Raw genomic sequence first — 23,742 nt, forward strand, 5'->3', positions numbered from 1 at the left:
TAGATAACTGATTATCTACCCTCTCCACAGCCCTGAAGGCTCCTCTAAATTTAATGCAGAGTTTATGGTTAGAGATCCTGCTGCCCTGGAATCAATTTCATTCTAACTTGGGAAAGGGCAATAAGCGCTAGCCTTGCCATTGATGCTCGTGTCCCGTGAATAATTTTTTTTTTTAAGAAGTGCTGTCCTGTGCTCGCTCTCAGGTGAGACATTAAACTGAGGCCCATGTCAAGGATCCCATACCATTATTTAGAAGAAAAACAGGATCATTCACTCTGGTGTCCTGGCGAATATTTATTACTCAACCAACAAAGCTAAAACATATTATCTGGTCATTATATCATTGCTGTTTGTGGGACCTTGCTGTGCAGAAATTGGCTCTTATGTTGCAACAGTGATTGCGCCTCAACTAGATTGACTTGAAAGCTTTTTGGAATTGGCAATCACAACCCATCCACAAACATTCACTCCCTTCACCACCGGTGCACAGTAGCAGCAGTGTGTGTTTTATTAACAAGGTGCACTGCAAGAACTTAGACAACACCTTCCAAACCCACGACCACTGCCACCTTGAAGGACAAGGGCAGCAGACGCATGGGAACACCACCACCTGGAAGCTCCCCTCCCAGTCACTCACCATCCTGACTTGGAAATATCTTGTCGTTCCTTCACTGTGGCTGGGTCAAAATCCTGGAACTCGTACACCCACAGTGCTGTTAGGGAGCACAGGGACTGCAGCAGTTCAAGGCGGCTCACCACCATCTTCTCATGGACAATTAGGGATGGGCAATAAAATGCTGGCCTAGCCAATGACGCCCCCATCCCATGAATGAAAATAATATTGCCAGAAGTTGTGAAAGACGCTACAGAAATCCAAACCTGCTCTTTCCTTCTTTAAATCCCAGAGCAATAGCGATTAGGAAAGTTTTTAGGACAGAGCACTCAAAGCCACTAGAAATGTTGGGAAGGTTATGGAAGATTTGCTTCAATGCAGAGCCATTCTTGCTTGCTTTCCAAGTCATTTAAAACCTATGAAACAAGAAGCTTCAGTAAAACCAGTTTCTCCATAAAACTCTCTTGGCACTATTTTGAGGAAGAGCAGGGTAATTATTTCCGGTTCCCCAGCCACCACTACTCCCAAAACCAACATCACTGAAACTGATGATCTTGTCATTGTCGCATTGCTGTTGATGGGAGTTTGCTGTGCACAAATTGACTGCAGTGTTTTCTGCATTACAGTAGTGACTGCAGTTCAGTAGTGACTTGCCCTCTTGTGTCAATATTAAATACTGTCTAGATGGAAAACTCTAACCTCAGTCATCTCTGTGCCAAAGCTAAATTGACTGCCACAGATATACATGAACTACAGTTTGCGGATGATTGCAGTGTGTCAAGAAGATATAATGTCTATGATGTTGTTGGAAATTATTTTAAAATAGAGTTCTAGTAGTGTCTGTGTGTGTCTTAATTAGATTAAAGCCAGCTGGTCTAGAGGCTTTGATGTATAGAAGAGAAGTAGGTTTGAAATGTTAATTAGGTAAACATAAGGTGAAGTGTAAAGGGGGAAATTTGCATTTTTAAATAAACTATTCAAAAGAATGGGTGAAATATTACACCCAGCCAGAAGAAACCAAACAATGTTTATTTTTTCCAAAGCTTACTAATAAATTGGTGTCATGAAAGGGTTTTATTGTCAGAAGAGGTAAAGTTCAAAAAAACCTAGTGATACAATAAGGATTTGCATTCAAAGAGGAAAATATGTATAAAGAAAGAGAAGGCTGTTGGTAAAAGAGAGAGGATTCTGAGATCTAAAGCCTCCAGCCTGTAAGGCACAAGCTGATGTCTAAAAGGACCCAGAGCTGAAAGTTCTGTTGAAGAGTCATACAGACTCGAAACGTTAACTGTGTTCCTCTCCGCAGATGCTGTCAGGCCTGCTGAGTTTTTCCAGGTATTTTTATTTTTGTGCTGAAAAAAACTAGTTTGATTGTGACTGTGTGTGCTTTGCCAGAGGTCTGTTTAAATTTGTATGTTTTACTGTTGCCCTAATGGAGCTGTAACTGAGAGTCAGATTAATTAGGGGATTTTTAGGAGTTGCTACAGTAATTTATAGACATATGTATGTGCTTACAACCTTCTAATTAATAAATGCTTAATTTAGTTTTATAAAAAACCTCCTGAGACTCGGTGGTCTTATTATAACTGAATTCAAAGCCTACATCTCGAAATATACAAATGGCAAAAATTGGTTATGACAGTTGTTTCAAGTTTCTCTCTGGGATTTGAACAGCTTAACATTTACCATCAGCTGTTTCATAATAAGTGTTGCTGCTCACTCTGTGCCAGATTTGCAAACCACTCTTGACCTCTTCAATTCTGCGTCCAAGAAACTCGACCTGCCCTTGAATGTTGCCAAAACAAAACTCGTATACCAACCCAGACCTGGTCAGCCAAATATTCCATCTCCCATATTTGTTGAATGAGAGACCCGAATATATTGAGCACTTCCATGCCCCAGCAGCCACCTTTCTGTAAAGATCACCGTTGGCGAGACCCAATACCGGATCAGCTGCGCCAACTCAACCCTCTACAAACTAAGGCAGTGACTTACAAGAGATGCCCTACAGAGCAGTTGTCAGCACCACACTCCTGTGCTGCAGTGAGACCTGAACTGTGTATCAGTGACCATAAGAACGCTAAAGATATTCCATCAGCAGTGCCTCCTCTGCATCTTTTGGATTCAGTGGGAGGGCAGTTAAACAAACGCTAGTGCCCTTCCTGAAGCCAGCTCATGTAAAATCAACTTTGATGGAAAACCACCAATCCATCAGGTCCAGTTTTCTCAACTGGCCAGCATTCCAGGGGAGGACAGAGAAAACACTTTGAAGCGCTCCTTGGAATGCGGCGGTGTTGACCCTAATGATGGGGAGGAGCTTGCTTGCTACTAATTGTTCAGGTTGGCAACAACTTGTCCATCAAGCTGCATCATGCTGTGACCCCCAACATCCTCATGATGAGGCAAAGCAGTGGCAGCGAAGGAAAGAAAATCTAGCACTCTGGATCCCGCTACCTTGTGCCCAAACGCCTGGGGGTTAAGAATCGGTCTGCTCGGTCACATGGACATCGCAACCCTGAGCAGACATCATCCTCAAATTGAGGGGCAGGCGATGACAGTGCTTTAAAAGCACTTCATTAGCTGAAAAACGTCCCAAGGTTGTGCAAGGTGCTACATAAATGCAATTCGTTTTTAAGCATAAACGCAAGAGTGTGCCTTTTGTTAATTTGATGTTCAGTTGGGGGGCAGTTCTGCCTCCATCTCTCCATACTTTCAAACATCTTCAGATTTTTTTCCACGAATCTGAGCCTCTCCCCAGATGCCATATGGTAGAACTGACTTCAGTTGGTCATTTCAATTGATGTGAACAGCGCTGGCATGACGAGTGGATTTAAGTCTCTCTGGGCTAGGCAAGCGACAAGCCAGGGTTCCCACTCCATGTTGCCACCTGGTTACACCAAAGCAAAATAGTGTGGATGCTGCAAATCTGAAATAAAACAAAAAATGCTGGCAACATTCAGGAGGCCTGGCATCCTCTGTGGAGGGAGAAATTGTTAACATTTCGGATCGGTGATCCTTCATCGGAACCGGGAAAGTTGGGAATGTAATAGGATTTAGGAAAAGGGGGTTTGGGATGGTGGAAAAGAACAAAAAGGAAGGTCAGTAATAGGGGCGAAGAAAGAAGAGATTAAATGACAAAAGAACTGGTGGTGCAGGGCCAAAAGGGAATGGTAGCGGGACAAGTAAAGAAACGAAAGGTGTGCCTGGAGGAGGTGTGAATGGCAGAATGATGAGCAGCCAAAAACAAAAACAGGAGAAAAGTGGGGGGTAAAACCGAAACCTGCACAGGAAGGAGAAATAAAATGGGGCAGAGACTGCTGTTTGAAATTTTTGAGCTCAACATTGATCCAAAATGCTGCTAAGTGACTAATCGAAAGATGTAATGTTCCTTGAGTTAAAGTTGAACTTCGTTAGAATCGTGCAGGAAGCCAAGGATGGAGAGATATCCATCCTCTGCAGTATTTTTATGGCGTGTTAGCGATCTTTTGTTTCATTTAGTTCTTTGGCAGCATGTGGGCATCGCTGGCTAGGCCAGCATTTATTGCCCATCCCTAATTGCCCCTATCCATGTGGTGACTCCAGCTCATGTGCGCCGTGTATAGTGTGAGCATCTGTTAAAACATTGAGTCTCCTAAAGTCTAGTCTGCAGAAAGCATATTCTTGAGCGGGATTAAGGAAATTTGCTAGTAGAGTAAGTTGTCGCACTTTGACCTGTGTGCTGAATATTTTTTTTTCTCCCATTGCTCTCCGCCCCCTACCCCAAGGTGTGTACCAGCTGTGAAGATAACGCTGTATCCTCCAGCTTCTGTGTCGAGTGTGCTGAGTGGCTGTGCGATGCCTGCGTAGAGGCTCACCAGAGAGTGAAATTCACAAAGGACCACACTATGAGCAAGAAAAACCCAGGGCTCACAGGTACAAACTTCTAAAACTTTGTGCTGCACATGTGCATTTGTGCAGGTATACTTTTCTATGTGCATGTGACGCAAGTAAGCCAACCTTTGGAGTTATAGATCCAAAGTTTTTCTGCCCTTCTGAAGGTTTTGACTTGCAGGGTTTTACAGTTCCACAGGTAGCTGTTGTGGACTCACCCAAGTTCCCAGCTTTTTCATTTGTTAGCATGGGCTGAGAATCTTCCCAGCCAATTCCAATCCTATCGGCGCCTACTTCCCGGCAAGGATCATTTTATAGCAAATGAGATCAGGAACTTCGGGTGAAGCCTGTTTTCTTTTGGCTCGAGGGCACTGAGGGTAATTGTAGTGCCTCCACTAATTTCCAGGTAAGGAATTGAACCTTGTCTGAATGACATATTACCACAGCAGGCTGTGCATTTACCCACTGAACCATCAGGCCACTGAATTCTTTTCCCTTAATACAATAAACAGTTTTAGAAGTTAGAATTTAGCTCTCTAAGTAGACTCTCATCCGAGTTACTAATTTCCAATTTTATTCTCTGCATACTTGCCTAAGATGGATTGTAGAGTCCCAAGAAGGCCACCTCTCAAGGCCAGTTTGGGATGAGCAACAAATGCTGGCCTTGTCAGTGACACTCGCATCCCGTGAAAGAATTACAAAAAAAAAAATTGGACTTTTATTCTTAAATTCTATTCGTCAAAATTTAAAAAAAAACTGTTTGAAACCTCCAATTTTAAGATGATAATCCCAGTTGAATCCCCTTTTAGACATGTGGATACACTGCAGCAAGTTGCCAGGACTTCAACAGCACCTCCCAAGCTTTCAACCTTCACTGCCTGGAAGTGCAAAAGTAACAGGTGCATTTGAACACCACCTCCAAGTCAGACTTGGGAATATATTCACCATTTCTTCATAGTCTCTGGGTCAACATTCTGGAGCTACCCAGTGGCAACATGGAAGCATTTTCACCAAATGAATTGCAGCTGGTCTAGAAGGCAGCTCACCATGACCTTCTCAAGGGTGACTAGGGATGGTCTGTAAATGCTGGCCTTGCCAGTGTCGCCCACCTTTTGAAGATGAATTAAATATTATAGGGTGAACTCTTTCAGTGCTGTCAGGAGATCAGCAACGAAGGGTAGCTGTGTACCCGTGAAATTTTCAAACTGGCCATTGCAACTGTGAAAAGCATTCAACAGTAGAATTTTAGATTATGTCCTAACCTTGGGTTGCCTTTGGAGGAAGAAATTTTGAGCTACATAACACCAAGGTGAAATCCTGTTGTGCACAAATATGGAGAAGGAGCAATAATGTGGAAGTTCTTAATTCACATTTACTGTTGGGCTATTTACCAGTGAGGTTTGTACTGTCTGCAACTTAGTGAGGTATCAACCAATTGGAAGAGTTGCTTTGGCCTGTGTGTATCCTGCATGGGCACACCACCGCCTGCAAGTTCCCCTCCGAGCCACTCACCATCCTGACTTGGAAATATATCGGCCGTTCCTTCACTGTCGCTGGTTCAAAATCCTGGAACTCACTCCCTAACAGCACTGTGGGTGTACCTACACCATTGGGACTGCAGCAGTTCAAGAAGGCAGCTCACCACCACCTTCTCAAGGGCAATTTGGGATGGATGATGCCCATGTCCCATGAAAGAGTTTAAAAAAAAAGAAAATCACTATTTGTGCTGGGTTCAAGTCCCACTTCAGAGACTTGAGTACAAAATCTAGGCTGACACTTGGTGTAACACTGAGGGATGTGCTGCATTGGTGGCGATACTGTCTATTGAATGAGGCGTTAAACTGAGTCCCCAATTGCTGCCTCAGGTGGATGTAAACGATCCCACAGCAGTATTTGGAAGAAGAGCAAAGGAGTTCTCCAATACTTTGGCCAATGTGTAACCCTCAATCCATACTTGAAACAAATGGATCATTCAGTCGTTATCACACTGTTGTTTGTGAGACCTTGCTGTGCACAAATTGGCTGCCATGTTTCCTACATGACAGCTTCGACTACACTTTAAAAGAACGTCATTGGTTATAAAACACTTCGGGGCATCCTGAGGCTGTGAAAGGCGCTAAATAAATGCAAGTCCATTTCTTTCCTCGTTTTCTTTAATAAGCCTGCTACTTATTGGGCAATGAATTCATCAAATCTCTGTCGTATCTCAAACTAAACATGAGGAACAGTGAGTGCTCATGGAGGGAAGGAGTCAGATCACTCTGTACTATCAATGGAACTCAAAACATATAAGGGCAGAGAATGTCCCTAGCATGTTTAACAAGAATAACCAGTTCTATTTCCCTGTCAACTAATGAATGAGCTGCATCGAGAGCAGATGTGTTTTATATCTTGCCCTAAATGATGAGTAGAACAGTGTAGGTAAAGCATTGACATTCTACAGTAACGAGGTGAAGGTGGTGAAGTTTATGGTAATGCTTTAATAGGTTTTGTTGCTGTTGGTAATGAGCATTAAAGGCCATTTCTGTATCTTGATGCTCAGAGCAGGAGTGGAGGTAATCCCAGGGCTCTTTGTTTCGGAAAGGCCAGGAGGCAAAACAAATTTCTGTAATTGATTAATTTTTTAAAATGCCCTCAAAGTTAATGCTGGGTGATATTTCAATGCAAATGAAATTGTTTCTGCTGCTGGATTTGGTGAATGGTGAAGCTCTTTTGTGACATAGGAACATAGGACTTAGATGACCATTCTTAATTAACCAGCTGTTTTTATAGAATTGTTCATTGTGCTTAACTTTGACATCAAAATACTGATGAACTGAACAACTCTGGTATTTTTCAGTCAGTCTGTGCAGGCTCGGGTGAAGTATTGCACCTCCTTTCAAATAATCCAATCTGTTTCCAGGTGGATTGCTTCCAGAACATTGCATAACTCGTGTTCATGCAGCTCCCTGAAATATTATGTTGGACAATTAGGTGACTAAAGTTTCTTTAAGAGCTTGGTCTAGGCTGGATCCAGAGGTAGTCATCACTCAACCAGAAATGTTGCGATTCCAGCAAGTCCAACGGCTTAATTGTAGTCACCTTGCAGGATGCAGTTAGGCTCAACAAGCCCCAGCAGATCGATCAGCTTGTTTTGTATTTGGTGGTGCACTTCATCCCTCATCTTTAAGAGATGCATCGTGCTGACCCCAACATAGCTCTGCCATTCCTTAGGCTTGAGCATACAATTTAGGATTGCACTCCAGTGAGGCAGTGTTGCTATGTCGGAGCTGTGCTGTCTTTTGGGTGAAATGATAAACCCAGGTCTCGACTGCTGTCCCTGTTATACATAAAAGATCCCGTGGAACGAGTGCTGTGAACCTCGTCCCTATGTCCTAGCCAATATTTATCTCTCAACTAACACCTGAAACAGTTAAAAACAAAAACAGAATTACCTGGAAAAACTCAGCAGGTCTGGCAGCATCGGCGGAGAAGAAAAGAGTTGACGTTTCGAGTCCTCACGACCCTTCAGCAGAACTGAGTAAAGTTAGGGGAGGGGTGAAATATAAGCTGGTTTAAGGTGTGGAGGTGGTGGGGGGAGGGGGGGAGTGGAGAGCGAGAAGTTGAGGGGGGTGGTGGTTGTAGGGACAAGCAAGCAGTGATAGGAGCAGATAATCAAAAGATGTCACAGACAAAGGGAACAAAGAGGTGTTGAAGGTGGTGATATTATCTAGGAAAATGTGCTAATTAAGAATGGATGGCAGGACACTCAAGGTACAGCTCTAGTGGGGGTGGGGTGGAAAGACTGACGACACTGGAACAGAAGTGAAGCCCAACGCAAACTGGAGGAACAGCACCTCATCTTCCGACTAGGCACTTTACAGCCTTCCGGGCTGAATATTGAATTCAACAACTTTAGATCTTAAACTCCCTTCCCCCATCCCCACCCACTTTCCGTTTCTTCCCCCTCCCTTTTGTTTTTTCCAATAATTTATATAGATTTTTCTTTTCCCACCTATTTCCATTATTTTTAAATCTATAACTGTAATACCCTGTCAGTCTTTCCACCCCACCCCCACTAGAGCTGTACCTTGAGTGTCCTGCCATCCATTCTTAATTAGCACATTTTCTTAGATAATATCACCACCTTCAACACCTTTGTTCCTTTTGTCTGTGACATCTTTTGATTATCTGCTCCTATCACTGCTTGCTTGTCCCTTCAACCACACCACCCCCCCCACCCCCCACTTCTCTCTCCCCCCTCCCCCCCCCCCCCCACCTTAAACCAGCTTATATTTCACCCCTCTCCTAACTTTACTCAGTTCTGCTGAAGGGTCGTGAGGACTCGAAACGTCAATTCTTTTCTTCTCCGCCGATGCTGCCAGACCTGCTGAGTTTTTCCAGGTAATTCTGTTTTTGTTTTGGATTTCCAGCATCCGCAGTAGTTTTTTGTTTTTATACCTGAAACAGTTAATCTGGTCATTATCACATTCCTGCTTGTGGGAGCTTGCTGTGCAAAAACTGGCTGCTGCATTTCCTACATTACAAGAGTGATTACACTTCGGAGAAGTTGGTTGTAAAGTGCATTTGGACATTCTTGTTTTCACCACTTGGATCCTGGATAATATCTGATATGAAAAATATCTTCATGACAAGAACTAAATTGGTAAAGGATGATCTGCACGTAACAAACTGATCTTAGCCCAGCTAGAAGCTGATGTAATGGTTTAGCTCTTGGGATTTCAAACGAATCCTGGGATGAGTGGCCAATGGGAAGAAAATTCACCAGGATGTCGTCTTGCACTCATCAGGACAATTCTCAAGAAAATACCAATGTCAGGGGAAAACAACATATTTATACTGTATGAGAAGGCGGTGCTGATTGATTAGCAAGTGGATTCTGGTAGAGGTGTTGCCATGGAGAATGCACCAGTTGATGATGACAGTTAACTGCCAAACATTGATTGAAATTTAAACCAGGCAGCTTGACTCTAGGACATAGCCCTAGTGAATGAACCAGCGAATGACTGTCACTTATTTTGTTCAGCTGAAACAGGCGCAATATGTGTACATGTTGTTTCTGTCTACAAAGAACAGGGCCCTGTGTGTTAATACTTGTAGCTTCCAGTACAAGCAAATGTGTCACACCGCGAGCTCGACTGATGATCTTAAATTGGTGGTCAGCGTAATTCTTAGCGCACCCCTGAGGATATTTAGCAAACTTTGTCCAATCACGGAATGACATCTAATGTTGGACACTATTTTGAGTTTTTATGCCTCTACCAGTCAAGAATCCACTTGCCAAACACCCAGCACTCTCTTCTCATAAAGCTTAAATATGTTGTTTTCCCCTTGACATGGTGTTTTCTTGCGAATTGTCCTGATGAGTACAAGATGAAAAGCTTCCACAAAAAAAATCTCTTTTTTTCAGCAATACTCATTTTCTGACATCCTCAAGTCCCTCTTGCTTCAAATTGCTAGCTTCAGCCTATCCAGCTGGGTGGTATAAAGCAGAGATCAGTGCATAGGTGCAGGCAATCGTGCGCTTAACCAGGGAGTAGTCCTTAGTACAGGGAGGACTTCAGAGAAGTACTCGAATATCTACATTTTTGCTGTGTGTGTCCCAAGAAGCTGGGATGGTACGAGCCAGTCTTGTGAGGCTGCTGTGTAAATCTTTTGAGATGTGGTGTTGAGCTTGCCGAGTGAGAGTTTTGTTTCCTCGTCTAGTTTCTTGCCGCCTCGCCTTTTGAAACAATTGCGCCCTTGAGTTTGTACCTTAATTAATGGCGGAAAGGTTGAATGTACGAAACTGACACCAATATGGTTTATAGAGGCTACTTCATTGTTAACAAGTAGAAGATCAATACCTGCAAGAATAAGACAAGAATTGATATTACCCCCCACTTCTTCTGGGTAGAGTGCAATGTCCCTGCGCCAGTTGCCCATCAAGCTGTGCCCTCCTCCATTGCCTTGACTCCACACTCCTTCGGCAGGACTAGTTTTGATCCTGTCACCTGAACTGCAAATTTATCTCTGCTTTTAAACCTGGTTTAAATGTGGTGAGACGTTGAAGCATTTGTGATTTTAAAATGTTCAATCAGTCAGGCAAGGAAAGAACTTGCTGTTATTTATCGAGCTCTGCAATTGCCAGTGTTCACTTGCGCTCTGATTGTCTCTTTCTCTCATCCACCTAGTCGATGGGAGGACAAACTGCGAGCGGCCGATCTTCTGCTCCATTCACAGACAGGAGACCCTGAAGCTGTTCTGCGAGACGTGCGACACTCTAACCTGCCGGGACTGTCAGCTGCTCACTCACAAAGATCACAGGTACGGAGACTTGCTTCAGTTCGCAGCCACCCTTCTTCCGCTTGCTCCATACATTTGCCTCCTGTGTGTGAAGACTGCATCGTAGACTTTGTGATCATTGTTCTTAATACTTGCAATTTAAGCATAGTTGAAAATAGGCTGTCCCCAGATGTTTGTCTTTCTCCAGTTGGAATATCTAATTTCTCCAGTTTAATAAGCGCTTATTAATCCCTTTAATTAGTTCATGATAAAATGTTCATGTGATGCCTCATCCTCAGAGAAAGCAGCAAGTCCTCCACAGTTTATAGTGTTAACAGTAGCTCAGTTGGTACCACTTATGCTTTGAGTCGCATGTCCCACTTTGGGCTTGAGAACTGATGTTCCAGTGCAGTATTGAGCGAGGTGCCATCTTTCGGATGCAACGTTAAACTGAGGCCCCCATCTTCCTGCTTGGGTGGATGTAAGAGACCCTGTGGCACTATTTCAAAGAAGGGCAGGGGAGTTATCCCCAGTGTCCTGACCAATATTTATCCCTCAATCAATGTCACAAAAGCAGATTATCTGGTCATTATCACATTGCTGTCTGTGGGAGCTTGCTGTTTGCAAATTGGCTGTCGCACTTCCTACATTGCAACAGTGACTGCAGTTCAAAGAAGTGTTTCTTTGACTCTAAAGCTCTTTGAGGCATTCGGTGGTCATGAGAAGCGCTATATAAATACAGGGCTTGCAAAGCTTTCTTTCTATAATGGAAAAAATTAACTAAATGATATTGATTGTTTGACAGATACTCACTATGTTGGCTGGAATTCCCACTGTGATATTTGAGGGTTATTGCCTCAATAGAAAGGAGTTCCATTCTTCTCAGAGAGAGAGAGAGAAACATTGAAAATGCATATTGTTGAAGGAGACCATTCGGCCTATCATGTCTGTGCCGATTGAGAAAATGCTCTCTAGCCTATTCCCACTTTTCAGGTCTTGGCCTGTAGCCCTGTCAGTTACATCACTTCAATCACATATCCAAGTGATTTTTAAATGTGATGGAGGTTTCTGCCTCTACCACCTTTTCAGGCAGAGTGTTCCAAAACCCAGCCACCCACTGGGTGAAAGCATTTCTCCTCAAACTCCCCTGTGATCCACCACTAATTACTTTAAATCCGTGCTCCTCTGATCTCTCTGCTAAAGGAAATGGGTCCTTATCCACTTCTGTTTAGGCTCCTCGTAATTTTATACATCTCATTTAAGTCTCCCCATCATCCTTCTCTATTCCAAAGAAAACAGCTCCAGCCTATACATTCTTCATAGCTAACATTCTACTTTCCTGGCAACATCCTCGTAAATTTGATCCATTTGTTTTAATTGAGCCACAAATCAGAGTTTCTGCAGCACATGGTTAAAAGGCTCTTCTGCAAATGCATCATCATTCACTAAATACTGCAAGCAGGAGGGTCTCAGAACAGTTCCGGTTGATACCCTATAATTACTTTCCCAAGCAGAGATTTTGACCCAGTTTTTTAAGCCAGATTTCAGTTTATCTAACCAATTTAATTAACTGATTTGTCTCATGCGAGGAACTTCAAAAATCTAAGCAAATTACATATATCGGGTATTGTGCAAATTGGCTGCAAATTACATATGCTATGGGTAATCCAGAGCATCCAGACAAGGAGTTGGTTGTAACAGCTGTGGCGGAGTTGGTAGCACTCTTTGTTCTCTTCCTAAGAATTTTTTCTCATGGCTAGGCCACCATTTATTTGCCCATTTAAGAGCCAACCGCATTGGTATGGATCTGGAGTCACATGTAGGCCAGACCAAGTAAGGACAACAGATTTCCTTCCCTAAAGGATATTAGTGAACCAGATGGGTTTTTACAACAACCGACAATGGTTTTTTGGTCATCATCAGACTTTTAATTCCAGATTTTTATTGAATTCAAATTCCACCATCTGCCATGGTGGGATTTGAACCCGGGTCCGCAGAGCATTACGCTGGGGCACTGGAACACCAGTCAAGTGATAATACCACTATGCCACTACCTCCCCATATGAAGATTTAAAGTCCCACCCCAGAGAACAAAGGATCTAGGCTGACTGTTCAGCATGGTGCTGCACTGTCTAACATGCCATCGTTTGAATGAGACCTTGTCAGCATCTCATGTGGGACGTTAAAGATCTCGTGGCCCTATTTGAAAGAAGATTTCCGTTAACCCTGGTGTCAAGGCCAATATTTATCCCTCCCTCAGTTAACTTCACTAAAAACAGGTTATCCGGCCATTATCCTGCTGGTTGTGAGAGTTTGCTGTGTAAATTGGCTGCTGTGCTTCCCTACATTAAAGCAGTGACTAAAATTCAAAAGTACTTCATTGGATGTAAAGCAGTTTGGAACACCGAGGTTGAGAGGTGTGATATGAATGAAAGTATTTCTATATTTTTCTTTCTTTCTCGTTCAACAAAAAGTTCCCTTTTTTAATGCCATGTATCTAACTTGACACCAAATACACCTAATTCTTTGCTTAGCGCTGATGCTGACTGCCAGTGTCTAGTAGACTAGGCATCTGTGATTGTGCCATTCAGTGGCAATGATCTGCACAGCAGTGATACAACACTCACTGACTGGATTTTGACCAGAAAAGGAAACATAGGTTAGTAATTATTTCACTGGGATTTAACCTTCAGTAAGCAGCTGTAATGTATATGAACAGAGGGTGGTCTTTGGTTATTTTCAGTGAGCAGTGCACAAAATTACGTTCACCATAAACATCAAAACTTGCGTCAACAGGTACCAGTTTCTAGAGGAAGCCATCAAGAACCAGAAACTGACACTGGAAAACCTAGTGAAGAGGTTGACTGAGAAAAAAACCCAGCTGCAAGTGACCACCAAGCAGGTCCGCACCAGGTATGCCCGCTGTTGAGAAATGCTTTTTACCATGGTGCCTGACCTAGACAGCACACCTCCGCTATCCTGCTTTAATTGAGAAGTCTCAACTTTAAACAACCGCCACTGAAAACAGGAGCAGCAATCAGCACGACTTGCAAGCCACAAAAAAAATAATAATTTTGGCTGCCATTTCGGATGTTACACTCGACTTTAATACTGCTTCAGATAGGCCCAAGTCCCCTCACGCCTTAGCTGATGTCAGCTGGGCACTTCAATTTGTTCAACTCCCATGAGCCAAGAGAGAGAGAAAATAAAGCAGGGTTCCTTTCTAGGGAGCCCCTGCTGAAGGGAACGTATGCAAACATCGGATGAGGCCATGGTGCGGTGTCCCGTCCCCTGCATTGTTCAGTAGCTTGCCAACCTCCTCTCTGTGGGCTCAAATTCGAAGAGAATGCTGACAGTTTTCAAGGTGAAAGCTATGGCAGCGGGTGTTGTGACTGAACATATTTCTCATTTTCATATCATTAGATTTAAAAACCTGCCAGGAATTTAGCTAAGCTAGAAATCCAGTGCTTGGACAGCGGGGAGAGAAGAGACTTTAACTTTTGAGTTTTTAATTTCAATAGCCATTTTTTTTTTTTTAAAAAGGGTCAATTTGTAGAGGATTTTTTTCTGGGATTTTTATTTTTGTTTATTCAAAGCTTTTTTCTTGTGTTCAGTTTGAAAGCATTCCAAGACAAGAGGAGACCATTTCCATGTGATGCCTCTTTAAAATACCACAAAAAAAACCTGTTAGAGCAGAATGTTAATGAGCCTACATCCCTCCTCTGACCTTCCATCTTGCTGTGTGAATTTAGTTGTTCTATTAGAATCCAAAGGAATCCTGGGGGACATACGTAGATTGGGTGTTCTGATTGTGTTTGAATCAAAGTGGCTCTGATTTCATCCGTCAGGTTGAGAGATGTCCAGGACATGCAAAAGAAGGTCCAGGTTGAGATCAAGATGGCCATCCTTCAGATAATGAGGGAGCTAAATAAACGGGGCAAGACGCTCATCCAAAGATTGGAGGTAACTACAGTGTTCACGACTGATATTGTTCCAGGCGTTCCAAATGTTGCATCCCCAGTGACTTAAATCAGATAAGTACAGCCTGCCATAGAGCTGAACCAGTGTACAGAAGCGAATGCCAGCCCATGCTGTGTTGGGTTGATCATAGCCAAGTAGTTGTTGGAGCACTCCATCTGATCTTGCCTCGCCGCCTTAGGATCAGAAACTGCTATTAAAGTTCCCTGTCCTACTTGTTTGCCAGTGGCTCTCACTGAAAAGTGACCTTGATTGAGTTGGAAAATGCTGTGATGCCCCCTCAGTTAAATAGCCTGTTGACCCTTTCTGCCTAGCCTAATACATAAGAAAAGGCTTGCGCGCTGATGTGCCAGTAGGACTTGGAGCCTTCCAAAGCACTGGGTTAAAAAATCTTCATGTTAAACTGTCACAAAATACAAGTTCACTCTTGTTTAAACTGTAGTTAGTTTAATTTTTTGTCTTATTCTCCCTCCTATCTTCAGCCGCCCAGTCTGTATGAGTTTTCTGACAACCTAATGCTGTGGGCTGAAACCTATAGCCTTCTGTAGGCCTGCACCCTCCCCAGGTTTATGCTATTAATTCTCTCCTTGACACACTTATAATACTTCACATTATCTAAGAAGCTTCCCCAATGGGAGGGAGAGAGATTTGTTTCAGGGTAGCATCAGCAGGGCTCAGGTCTCTTGGCTGTGCTCTTAACGAACAAGCAGGCAAGTGATGGATACGTTCACAAGGTTCTAACTTATGCTTTCCACTCTGATAGAAGTTGACGGAGGAGCGGCAGCTGAAGCTGGGGCAGCAACACCTGTCCATGTCCAAACTGTATCGGCAAATGGACCATGTCTTAAAATTTGCTTCCTGGGCCATCAGCACTGATAACAGCACAGCCCTGCTGCTCTGCAAGAAATTGGTACGTAAGAAAAAGAATCTTGCCCTTCTGCTTAAAGAGCTTAGCCACTTTCTTATCTGCACCTGTTACTGCTTCAGTGGTTAGAGGTGTGTGTGGAAATGACGTTTGTAGACATAGTGGACACGGCTGACTCAGAACAGGCAATGTCACTGCATATGTGAGGTTGTCTGGGATTGAAATGTTGCACTATTTAGATTATGCCCATTAAAGGGAGGCTGTTGACTAAAGAGACTTTGACTAAGGAGCAGAATGTAGTTTTTAAAAACTGGGGCAGCTTAATTGCTGCCATTGCACTTAAGCGTGTGCTCTTTTGCATGTATCCTACTCGCTTAATTTCTGTGACTAAACCTGAATATTTAATTCAGGATCTGGGCTCAGTTGTTGCGCTGCTTCTGGTTCTCAGGACATCAGCTTATGGGAGGAGAACAAGACTGTGGTTTGAGGGAACCGTCTCATTAAAGTGCCACCACCTTATAGCATGCTGCTGTTAAAAGTGCGGTAACTGTCCCACCACTGCTGGGGCTCTGCTTGTACCCATGAGCCAGCTGGGGAGTTGATATGATTTTTGGTTGTAATATTGCTTATACATTGCATTCCTGTATATGTTAGAGCAGCTACAGATGAAGAAACATCATAGCCCAGTGCACGGGATGAGGCTGTCACCTGTTAAAGGCCCCTGTACTTCAGTCAGGCACTGTACTTGAGACTTGAACAATCACTACTTAGGAAATGTATTTGATCAAGGGATTTTGTTTTGCTTGTGTTTTTTCAGATCTTTTTTCAGTTGCAAAGAGGGTTACAATCCAAGGTGAGCACCGAGGAGTTGAAGAATGACATTATTACGTTTCTCTGGGACTCTGCTTTCTGGACAAAGAATGCGGCCAACTTTGGTGAGCAGCTGTTCAAAAGCAGAATACTTGTTCAGATTTCCCAAACGAGTGTTCTCCTGGTCTGCCTCCCATCTTCCACCTTCCATAAACTTGAGCTCAGCCAAAAATCTGCTACCCACATCCTAATTCGCACCAAATCCCATTCATCCATCACCCCTGTGCTTGCTGATCAATATTAGCACCCAGTCTAACAACAAATTGAGTCTTAAATTGTCATCCTTGTTTTCAAGTCCCTTTGTGGCCTTGCTGATCCTGCCCAACCTCCCCCACATCTCTCTAATCTCCTCCAGCTCTACAAACCTTTGCACTCTTATGTGCCTCCAATTCTATCCTCTTGGACATCCCTGATTTTAATTGCTCCACTGTTAGCATTCATACCTTCAGCTAGCTGGGCCCTAACCCCTAGAATTCTTTGTTAAACCTTTCCTACCTTTCTGTACTCCTTTAAGATACTCCTTAAAAGTTGCCTGTGCTAATATCTGACTCACTGTCCAATAACGTTCCTGTAAAGTGCCTTGTAATGTTTTACGCTATATATATGCAAGTTATTATTATTGTAATGTATAGATTTTTGTAGTTGTAATATCGCAAAAATTGTCCCTTGATAATCTTGAACATTTTCACAAATGGTTTGTTTCCCAACAGGCAATGTTGTGATTGAAATTCCCCCAACACTGTCGGCACATCTTCCAGTTCAGCATCCTTCGACGTCTGGCCATTCTCCTCAGGCCATCTCCCAGCACCAGGCCGTCTCCCAGCACCAGGCCGTCTCCCAGCACCAGGCCGTCTCCCAGCACCAGGCCGTCTCCCAGCACCAGGCCATCTCCCAGCACAATCGAATGATTACGACCCAAGGAACCTCTTGGAGAAGCCATGTACCTATGCAGCCCTCCCATCGACCCCCGCCGCCCAGTTACCAGCAGCTCCCGCCCCCTCGTCAACCCCCTGCACAACAGAGCTCGCAGCAGGTTCTCATGCGCCAGCCTCACCCAGCTCCACCCTGGCCCCCAGCAAGTGGACAGACACGGATGCAGCAAGCAGTGCAGCTGGTCAGGCCAACAGCCGCAATGCCAAATGCGAATGGGAGATACCTGCAGCAGATGCAAGTGCAGTTGGTGCCACAAGGGAACCTTGTTCAGATGCAACAGCAGCAGCTCATGGGTGAGGTGCTATTACTGCCACAGATGAACGGAGTACAAGTAAGTAAACGATTTAGAAATTATTTTTGTATTACTGAAAAAAGAGACGCACTGTCTAAGCTTTTCGTCTTGCACTATCAGGGCAGATTGCAAGATTACCAACAGTAAAGGGAACAACAGTTTATACTGCATGAGAAGAGTGTGCTGGTCAATTCGCAACAGGTAAAGTACTGACTGTACCCAACCAGCCCGTGCTTGCAAAACTCAAAACAGAGTGTCCAACATTAGATGTGATTCAGTGATTGGACAGCACTTGCTAAACAAGCTTGATTGTGCTAAGAATTACACTGAAAACTACCTTAAGATAATTATCCGGGCTCGCAATGTGGTTCACTTATGCATTCTAGAAGCCATGTGTATCCACATACAAGGCTCTTTTTGTCCTTTGCAGACAGAAGGAGCATGGCCATGCATTGTGCCTTTTTCAACTAAACAAAAACTTGGACAACCATTTCCTGGCTCATTCCCCATGGCAATACTTTGACCAATTAAGAGTCGATCTACCTGGTTTGAATTTGAACAAAAGCTTGACACTTAACTGTTCTCTGCTACATTCTCCATGGCAATGCCTCAACCAACCAAAGTCCACTTGCCAACAAATCAGCATGCTCTTCTCATGCAGTATAAATTGTTGTCCCCTTTACTGTTGGTAATCTCGCAATCTGTCCTGATGAGTGCAAGATGAAAAGCTTAGCATGTCTCCTTATTTCTCTGCAAGCTCTGTACCAAACCACTAATTATTTTTGTTTTTCTCCCCCCCCCCCAACCCTGTGTATCCTCACTTTGAGCCTCTGTGGTTTGTACTCTTCTGTCAGTCTCACCAAAGTACCAGCAGCTTTTTTGAACTATGGAATTTTGCAGCTCAAAAGGAGTCAGTTCAGACCATCAGGCTTCCCTTCGTTGCCTTTGGCACTTTTGCCAGTCACCTTAAGCCTGTGCCCTCTTGTTACGAACCCTTCTGCCAATGGAAGCAGTTTCCCTTTATTTGTTTTCTCAAAATCATTAATGATTATGAATAGCTGTATTAAATTTTCTCTTAAACTTCTCTTCTTTAAGCAGAATAACCCTGGTGTTTCCAGTCCTTCCACGTAACTGAAATACCGCATACCTGGTGCCAGAATTGAGAAAATCTGAGTCATTTGGGTCGCTTGCTGAGTTCATTTCGGACGCTGGAGGACCTGATTTTTCCCGCAATATCTGTAATTTCTGACTTCTAGCGTGTGCAAGCTTTTATTTCCTTTTATCTCTACAATTTGAATCCTTTCAACGCAGGTCCACCAGCCTCAAGGGCATACTCAGGGAGCTCCCAAGCCGCTGATCGGCGGGCAGCAGCCTCCTACGCAGTACCTGCAAATGCCCGTCCAACAGCCTTCTGCCATGAACAAACTGCCTTCCCCCGTGCAGCGGCAGCAGCCGGCCTTTGGATTCAGCGCGCCGGGTAGTGGACAGTCCCCACCGGTGCAACAAGTATTTACGTCCGTCGCACAGCCGAGCGTGCCTGTCAGCCGACCTTCTCCTCCGGTACAGCAAGCGCTCCGGTCGAATACTACTTTCAGCAGGCGGCTACTCTCAAACACTGCACCCCAGCAAGTTCACCCCAGCCCTCCTGCCAGCCAGAGTGTAAGTGTATCAAATATAGATGTGGCAATTGCACATCACTTGTAATTAATGAATTAAAACATGTTGGGTGCCAGTTTCTGTCAGAAACATTCGATTTGAGCAATATGCTGTAATGAGGTGCCTCCAGGCTTCTTAATTCATCGTTTCAAATCTCCCTCCGCCACAACTATTGATTAGCAATGGGATCCCTGGCACTAATACTTCACCCTTGGGATTAGATAGCCCAGAATGCTCTCTCTAGATACAAGGCGAGTTTGGGAAAAAAACACAATTGTCTTATCTGGCAGAATTAAATGTGGACTTGGCTTGTCAATGCCCACTTCGTTTCTGAAATATTACTGAAATTCCCACTTTGCTTCAGCTTTCTTGTCGATTGTATCCTTGTGTACAGCTCATTTCAGTTGCTCTTCAAGTGAAGCACTGGGGTTAGAAGCTCTGGTGATGTAGGAACCGAAGTTGATGATGTCGTACCTGCTGTAGCCATTAAGAGGAGGTTCTGATATTGGTCATAGCTGACATCAAACTCCAGAGGCAGAAGCCAATACTAAACAGAATTGTGATTTTTGAAATAGGATGAATCTTTTCCTCCTCTTCATGCTCTGTGTTCTACAGTTATTCCACATTCTTTGCTCTTGTGTCCTTAATAGCATGTAGTTCAAAAGTTATGTATTCAAGGCAAACTCTCAGATTTGAACATATGAGTTAGGCTGAAACTCTGGGGCAATACTGAGGGAGCACTGTTGTTGCAGCCTTCACCCCTCAAATGAGGTGTTAAACTGAGGCCCCATCTATCTGCCCGGGTGCATGTTAAAGATCCAGGAGCACAATTTTGAAGGGGATCGAGCTAATCTGGTGTTGGTCAGCATTCCTCCCTCAACTGATTTCCCAACCACCAGCCCCCTCCCCGTCACCACAAACCAAATGGATTAACTCTCCACTCATTTAGCTGTGCACGAATTGCCTGCATAATACAGTGACTGAATCTCAAAAGTCACCTCTCCAAAGAGTAAGTTTCTGAGAGGTGTGTTAAGATGCTATTCCATTTCTTTATGTTGTGATGTAGTCCAGCAAAGAACCAAATGTTACAGACCCAGGTTTAATTCCTCACCAATGCAAATTGGCTGGCCTTTGAATGCAGTTTGCTGCTATTGTATGCTGTTTGGTTGTAGGGTGAAAGCAGGTTTAGACTTGTCTGCGATGGCCTCTACAGTTGAATATCCTCCAATCAGTCATTTACTATGCTTATAGATATAAATAGGGATGTTATGAGAATCAATGTTCTGTGTGGTTGACTGCTGATGGCAAACCTGTTGAGGTTCATCACTTGGGTGAAGGATTGGAGGGTAGTCGGTGTCTCTGGAGTTGTGCCCTGGGCAGCAGTCGGTGTCTCTGGAGCTGTGCCCTGGGCAGCAGTTGGTGTCATCAAGAGACAAGGAGAGAAATTTTTTTTTAAAATTATAACTGTGTCAAATTTTGAGCAGCTTCCAGACCGGTATCTGAATGGTGACTAGATGCAGTATATGGTGATGTAGCGTCACATCACTGGGTTAGTAGTTGAGCGAGTCCCAGGCTAATGCTCTGGGGAAACAGCTGGTGGAATTTAAATTCAGTCAATAAATTTAGAATAAAAAAGCTTGTCTCAGTAATGGTGACCATGAAACCATCATCTACTGTTGTAAAAACCCACCTGGTTCACCAATATCCTTTAGGGAAAGAAATCTGCTATCCTTACCTGGTCTGGTCTACACGTTGACTGCAGACCCACAGCAATGTGGTTAACTCAGTTCAAGGGCAATTCAGGATGGGGCAAACAAATACTGGCCTTGCCAGTGACGCCCACATCCTATGAAGGAATAAACGATTTAAAAAATGATGTACTAGCAGCTTTATGCTCCTGTTCCTGTGAATTTTTGTTATTTGACAGATGGAGAGCTCGTCCTCTCACTACCTGGCCCTGCCTGTAGCGTAGCACCATGTTCCACTCAAACAAAATCGCAAGTTGTATGTGTAAGGTTACATCATAACAGCTTACAGCATTTGGTACACCACACCACTCCATCAGGTCAGCTAAAGCAAGGAAACCGGAGTTGAGGCCAGTCTGATGAAATGGACGGGAATCAGGGGAACGGGAGGCATGAGAGGTTAGCTTTCAGCAATATATTTCTGCTAGCTTTTCTCTTGCTTTAATGAAGGCCAGAGCTCAAGACCTCCTGGCCACCAGGTGCCTTTGTTGGCACTCTGTCTTTCATGTGAGAGTCTGGACAGTTAAAGGATCCATTTATGAATTCTCCGGCGTGGAGCGTGCTCCTCTTCTCTCCCACCCAGGAATTCACACCACTTAATTCAGGCAATGTCTCCCCTACATGCCCCACCATCCTCTCAAAAAAAAATTGGCCCATGGCTTCTCAGTCTTTAGTGTGGTACAGTCCAGCAGCCTGAGCTTGCCTTTACTGTGTGGCCACGTGAGCTTTCAGGTGGCATTGCCTTAAAGCGATGCAAGAGTAGGAGCCTTGGCTGATTTTTGCCTGCCTCAAGCCCAGTTGTACATTTCTTATCTGCAGCCACACACCGAGACATGTTAACTCAATACCAAGCCGGGATCGAACTTGGAGCCCTGTTGGGCTTTGGGGCCCAGCAAGCACAACCACCCACCGCCCCACCCCCCTCACAGCTTTATATGTGTGTTGTCACAGAGTTGGACCGGTGTTGGATCCTGTACTTTTCAGCTGCTTCTATTTTCGTCAGAAAAACACGAAGACAAGCAGGGCCACTGACAAAAGAAAGGCCACTCCAAAGAGCAGTAAAGCCAAGCGATTTGCCGATCGAAGATGAAGTGGATTCGGGTCCCTTGGTGTCGCCCTGAATTCCACTCTTGCTCAGCGCATTGCAGGTTGTGCCTTAGCCACTAGGCAGGTCACGAACTGGATTGTCCAATTCCTCTTGTCTGCCAGCTACAACTGTGGTGTGTCCGCTCCAGGCCAACCCACGGGCAGCATTGTGCATTAGAATAAGGCCAGATTTCATATCCTGCTTCGTTTTAAAAAAAAAAGACTCCAATAAGATTTTATCCCCAACTCGGTGGGGATAGTGTCACCTTCAAGACGTGGGAATCGCCTAGAAAGGGAGAGAGATTTTTGAAAACTGGGCTCAGATTTATTTTGCTCGTCATGAGGAGCAGGATGGGAAGATGAGCCTGATGTTACACGTGAGGCTAGTTGTGAGGTAGAAAACTTAACATTGCAGATGCACATCCTCCCCCATCCTGTTCCCCAGCCCCGCTTCCCAACTAGTTAACGCTTCACAGCTTCACTGAGCTTGTGTCCCACCTTCATTAAAACACTTACCTTCGATTTTCTATTCTCTAGACTCAGGTTGGTGTGAATTGCCGTCAGTCTCCAACATCAAACCTTCACCTTGGCAACAGCCCGGTTTACCAACTCAAGATGTTGGTGGAGCAGGCAACCTCGTATCCCTGTGTCATTCTGCCCCACAGAGACGGTCCGGCCAATGCCCACGATCTTATGCAGAAACAGGTAATTACCGAGCGATTCAGAACCAAAAGCGCGAGAATTTAAAAAGAAATAGGTACACATGATGAGGCTGGCTTGTTTAGCTGGAATTCCCATCTCTGTTCTCATTAGGATTTTATCACGACAGAGAGCTGTTAGTTGTTAGTGAGCCGCATTACTGTAAGAGGAGAATCTGTGAGCTGAAGCTACATAAAAGGAACAACTTTTAAAGAGTTTTTCTAAGTTATACTTCACTTTGCTTATAACAGCATCTTCACCCACACCCCCTTGAGGCACAACTTCCAAGATGTAGCACGTGTACCTTGTTGCTAGGGGCAATAACCTAGCTACACAATGCACAGACACTTATTGACCTTTAGGCTTATGTGCAGATTATGCACGTGCTGCAACTGTGCCGTGCAGCTTCCAGCATCGTGAGCCCGTTCCCAACCTTCAGCATCACCTCCCTGTCCAAGGTGTAGGGGTTGACAAAGGCACGTTTTGTCTGACGTGCCCGGAAAGCTCTGGTAGGGCCTGTGGACCCACACGTTTGGACAACAGTGAGCCTTTGCGGTCAGTCTGATTCCTCTGCAACTGCTCCTCAACCTTGGGCTCCTTGGGGGGCAAGAGGAATGCACAGCATATGGTACTGAATTGAAACTGATACTGAGCTCCCTTCAATGCTAGGTTAAACAAGGAAAGAAGCTTAAAAACATCAGAGCAATGACTGAAAAGGGGACCAGATTAAATTACTATTATGCCTCATCTATACTACAAAATTCACAAGAGGGGTTTAATAAACTTGGCAGTGTTTTCAGCTTGCTGTAGCACCTTGATTACTTGGAATATTTAGGTGCTATTATGCTGTCAGAAGTGCTTATTTTGTACC

General features: G+C 44.2%; 1 protein-coding gene across 1 annotated transcript in view; it reads left to right on the forward strand.

The window, feature by feature from the left end:
* LOC144669345 (transcription intermediary factor 1-beta-like) overlaps positions 1 to 23,742 on the forward strand; it is a 94,851-nt gene that overhangs the window by 49,433 nt on the left and 21,676 nt on the right. Inside the window, exons 4-12 of the mRNA XM_078531708.1 lie at positions 4,378 to 4,525; positions 10,657 to 10,789; positions 13,544 to 13,660; positions 14,596 to 14,710; positions 15,489 to 15,635; positions 16,408 to 16,525; positions 17,171 to 17,724; positions 18,997 to 19,344; positions 22,710 to 22,877. Coding sequence (XP_078387834.1) covers positions 4,378 to 4,525; positions 10,657 to 10,789; positions 13,544 to 13,660; positions 14,596 to 14,710; positions 15,489 to 15,635; positions 16,408 to 16,525; positions 17,171 to 17,724; positions 18,997 to 19,344; positions 22,710 to 22,877 — 1,848 coding nt within the window. The remainder of the gene's footprint in view (positions 1 to 4,377; positions 4,526 to 10,656; positions 10,790 to 13,543; positions 13,661 to 14,595; positions 14,711 to 15,488; positions 15,636 to 16,407; positions 16,526 to 17,170; positions 17,725 to 18,996; positions 19,345 to 22,709; positions 22,878 to 23,742) is intronic.

This window comes from Cetorhinus maximus, chromosome 29, assembly GCF_964194155.1.
Source record: "Cetorhinus maximus chromosome 29, sCetMax3.hap1.1, whole genome shotgun sequence".
NCBI lineage: Eukaryota > Metazoa > Chordata > Chondrichthyes > Lamniformes > Cetorhinidae > Cetorhinus > Cetorhinus maximus.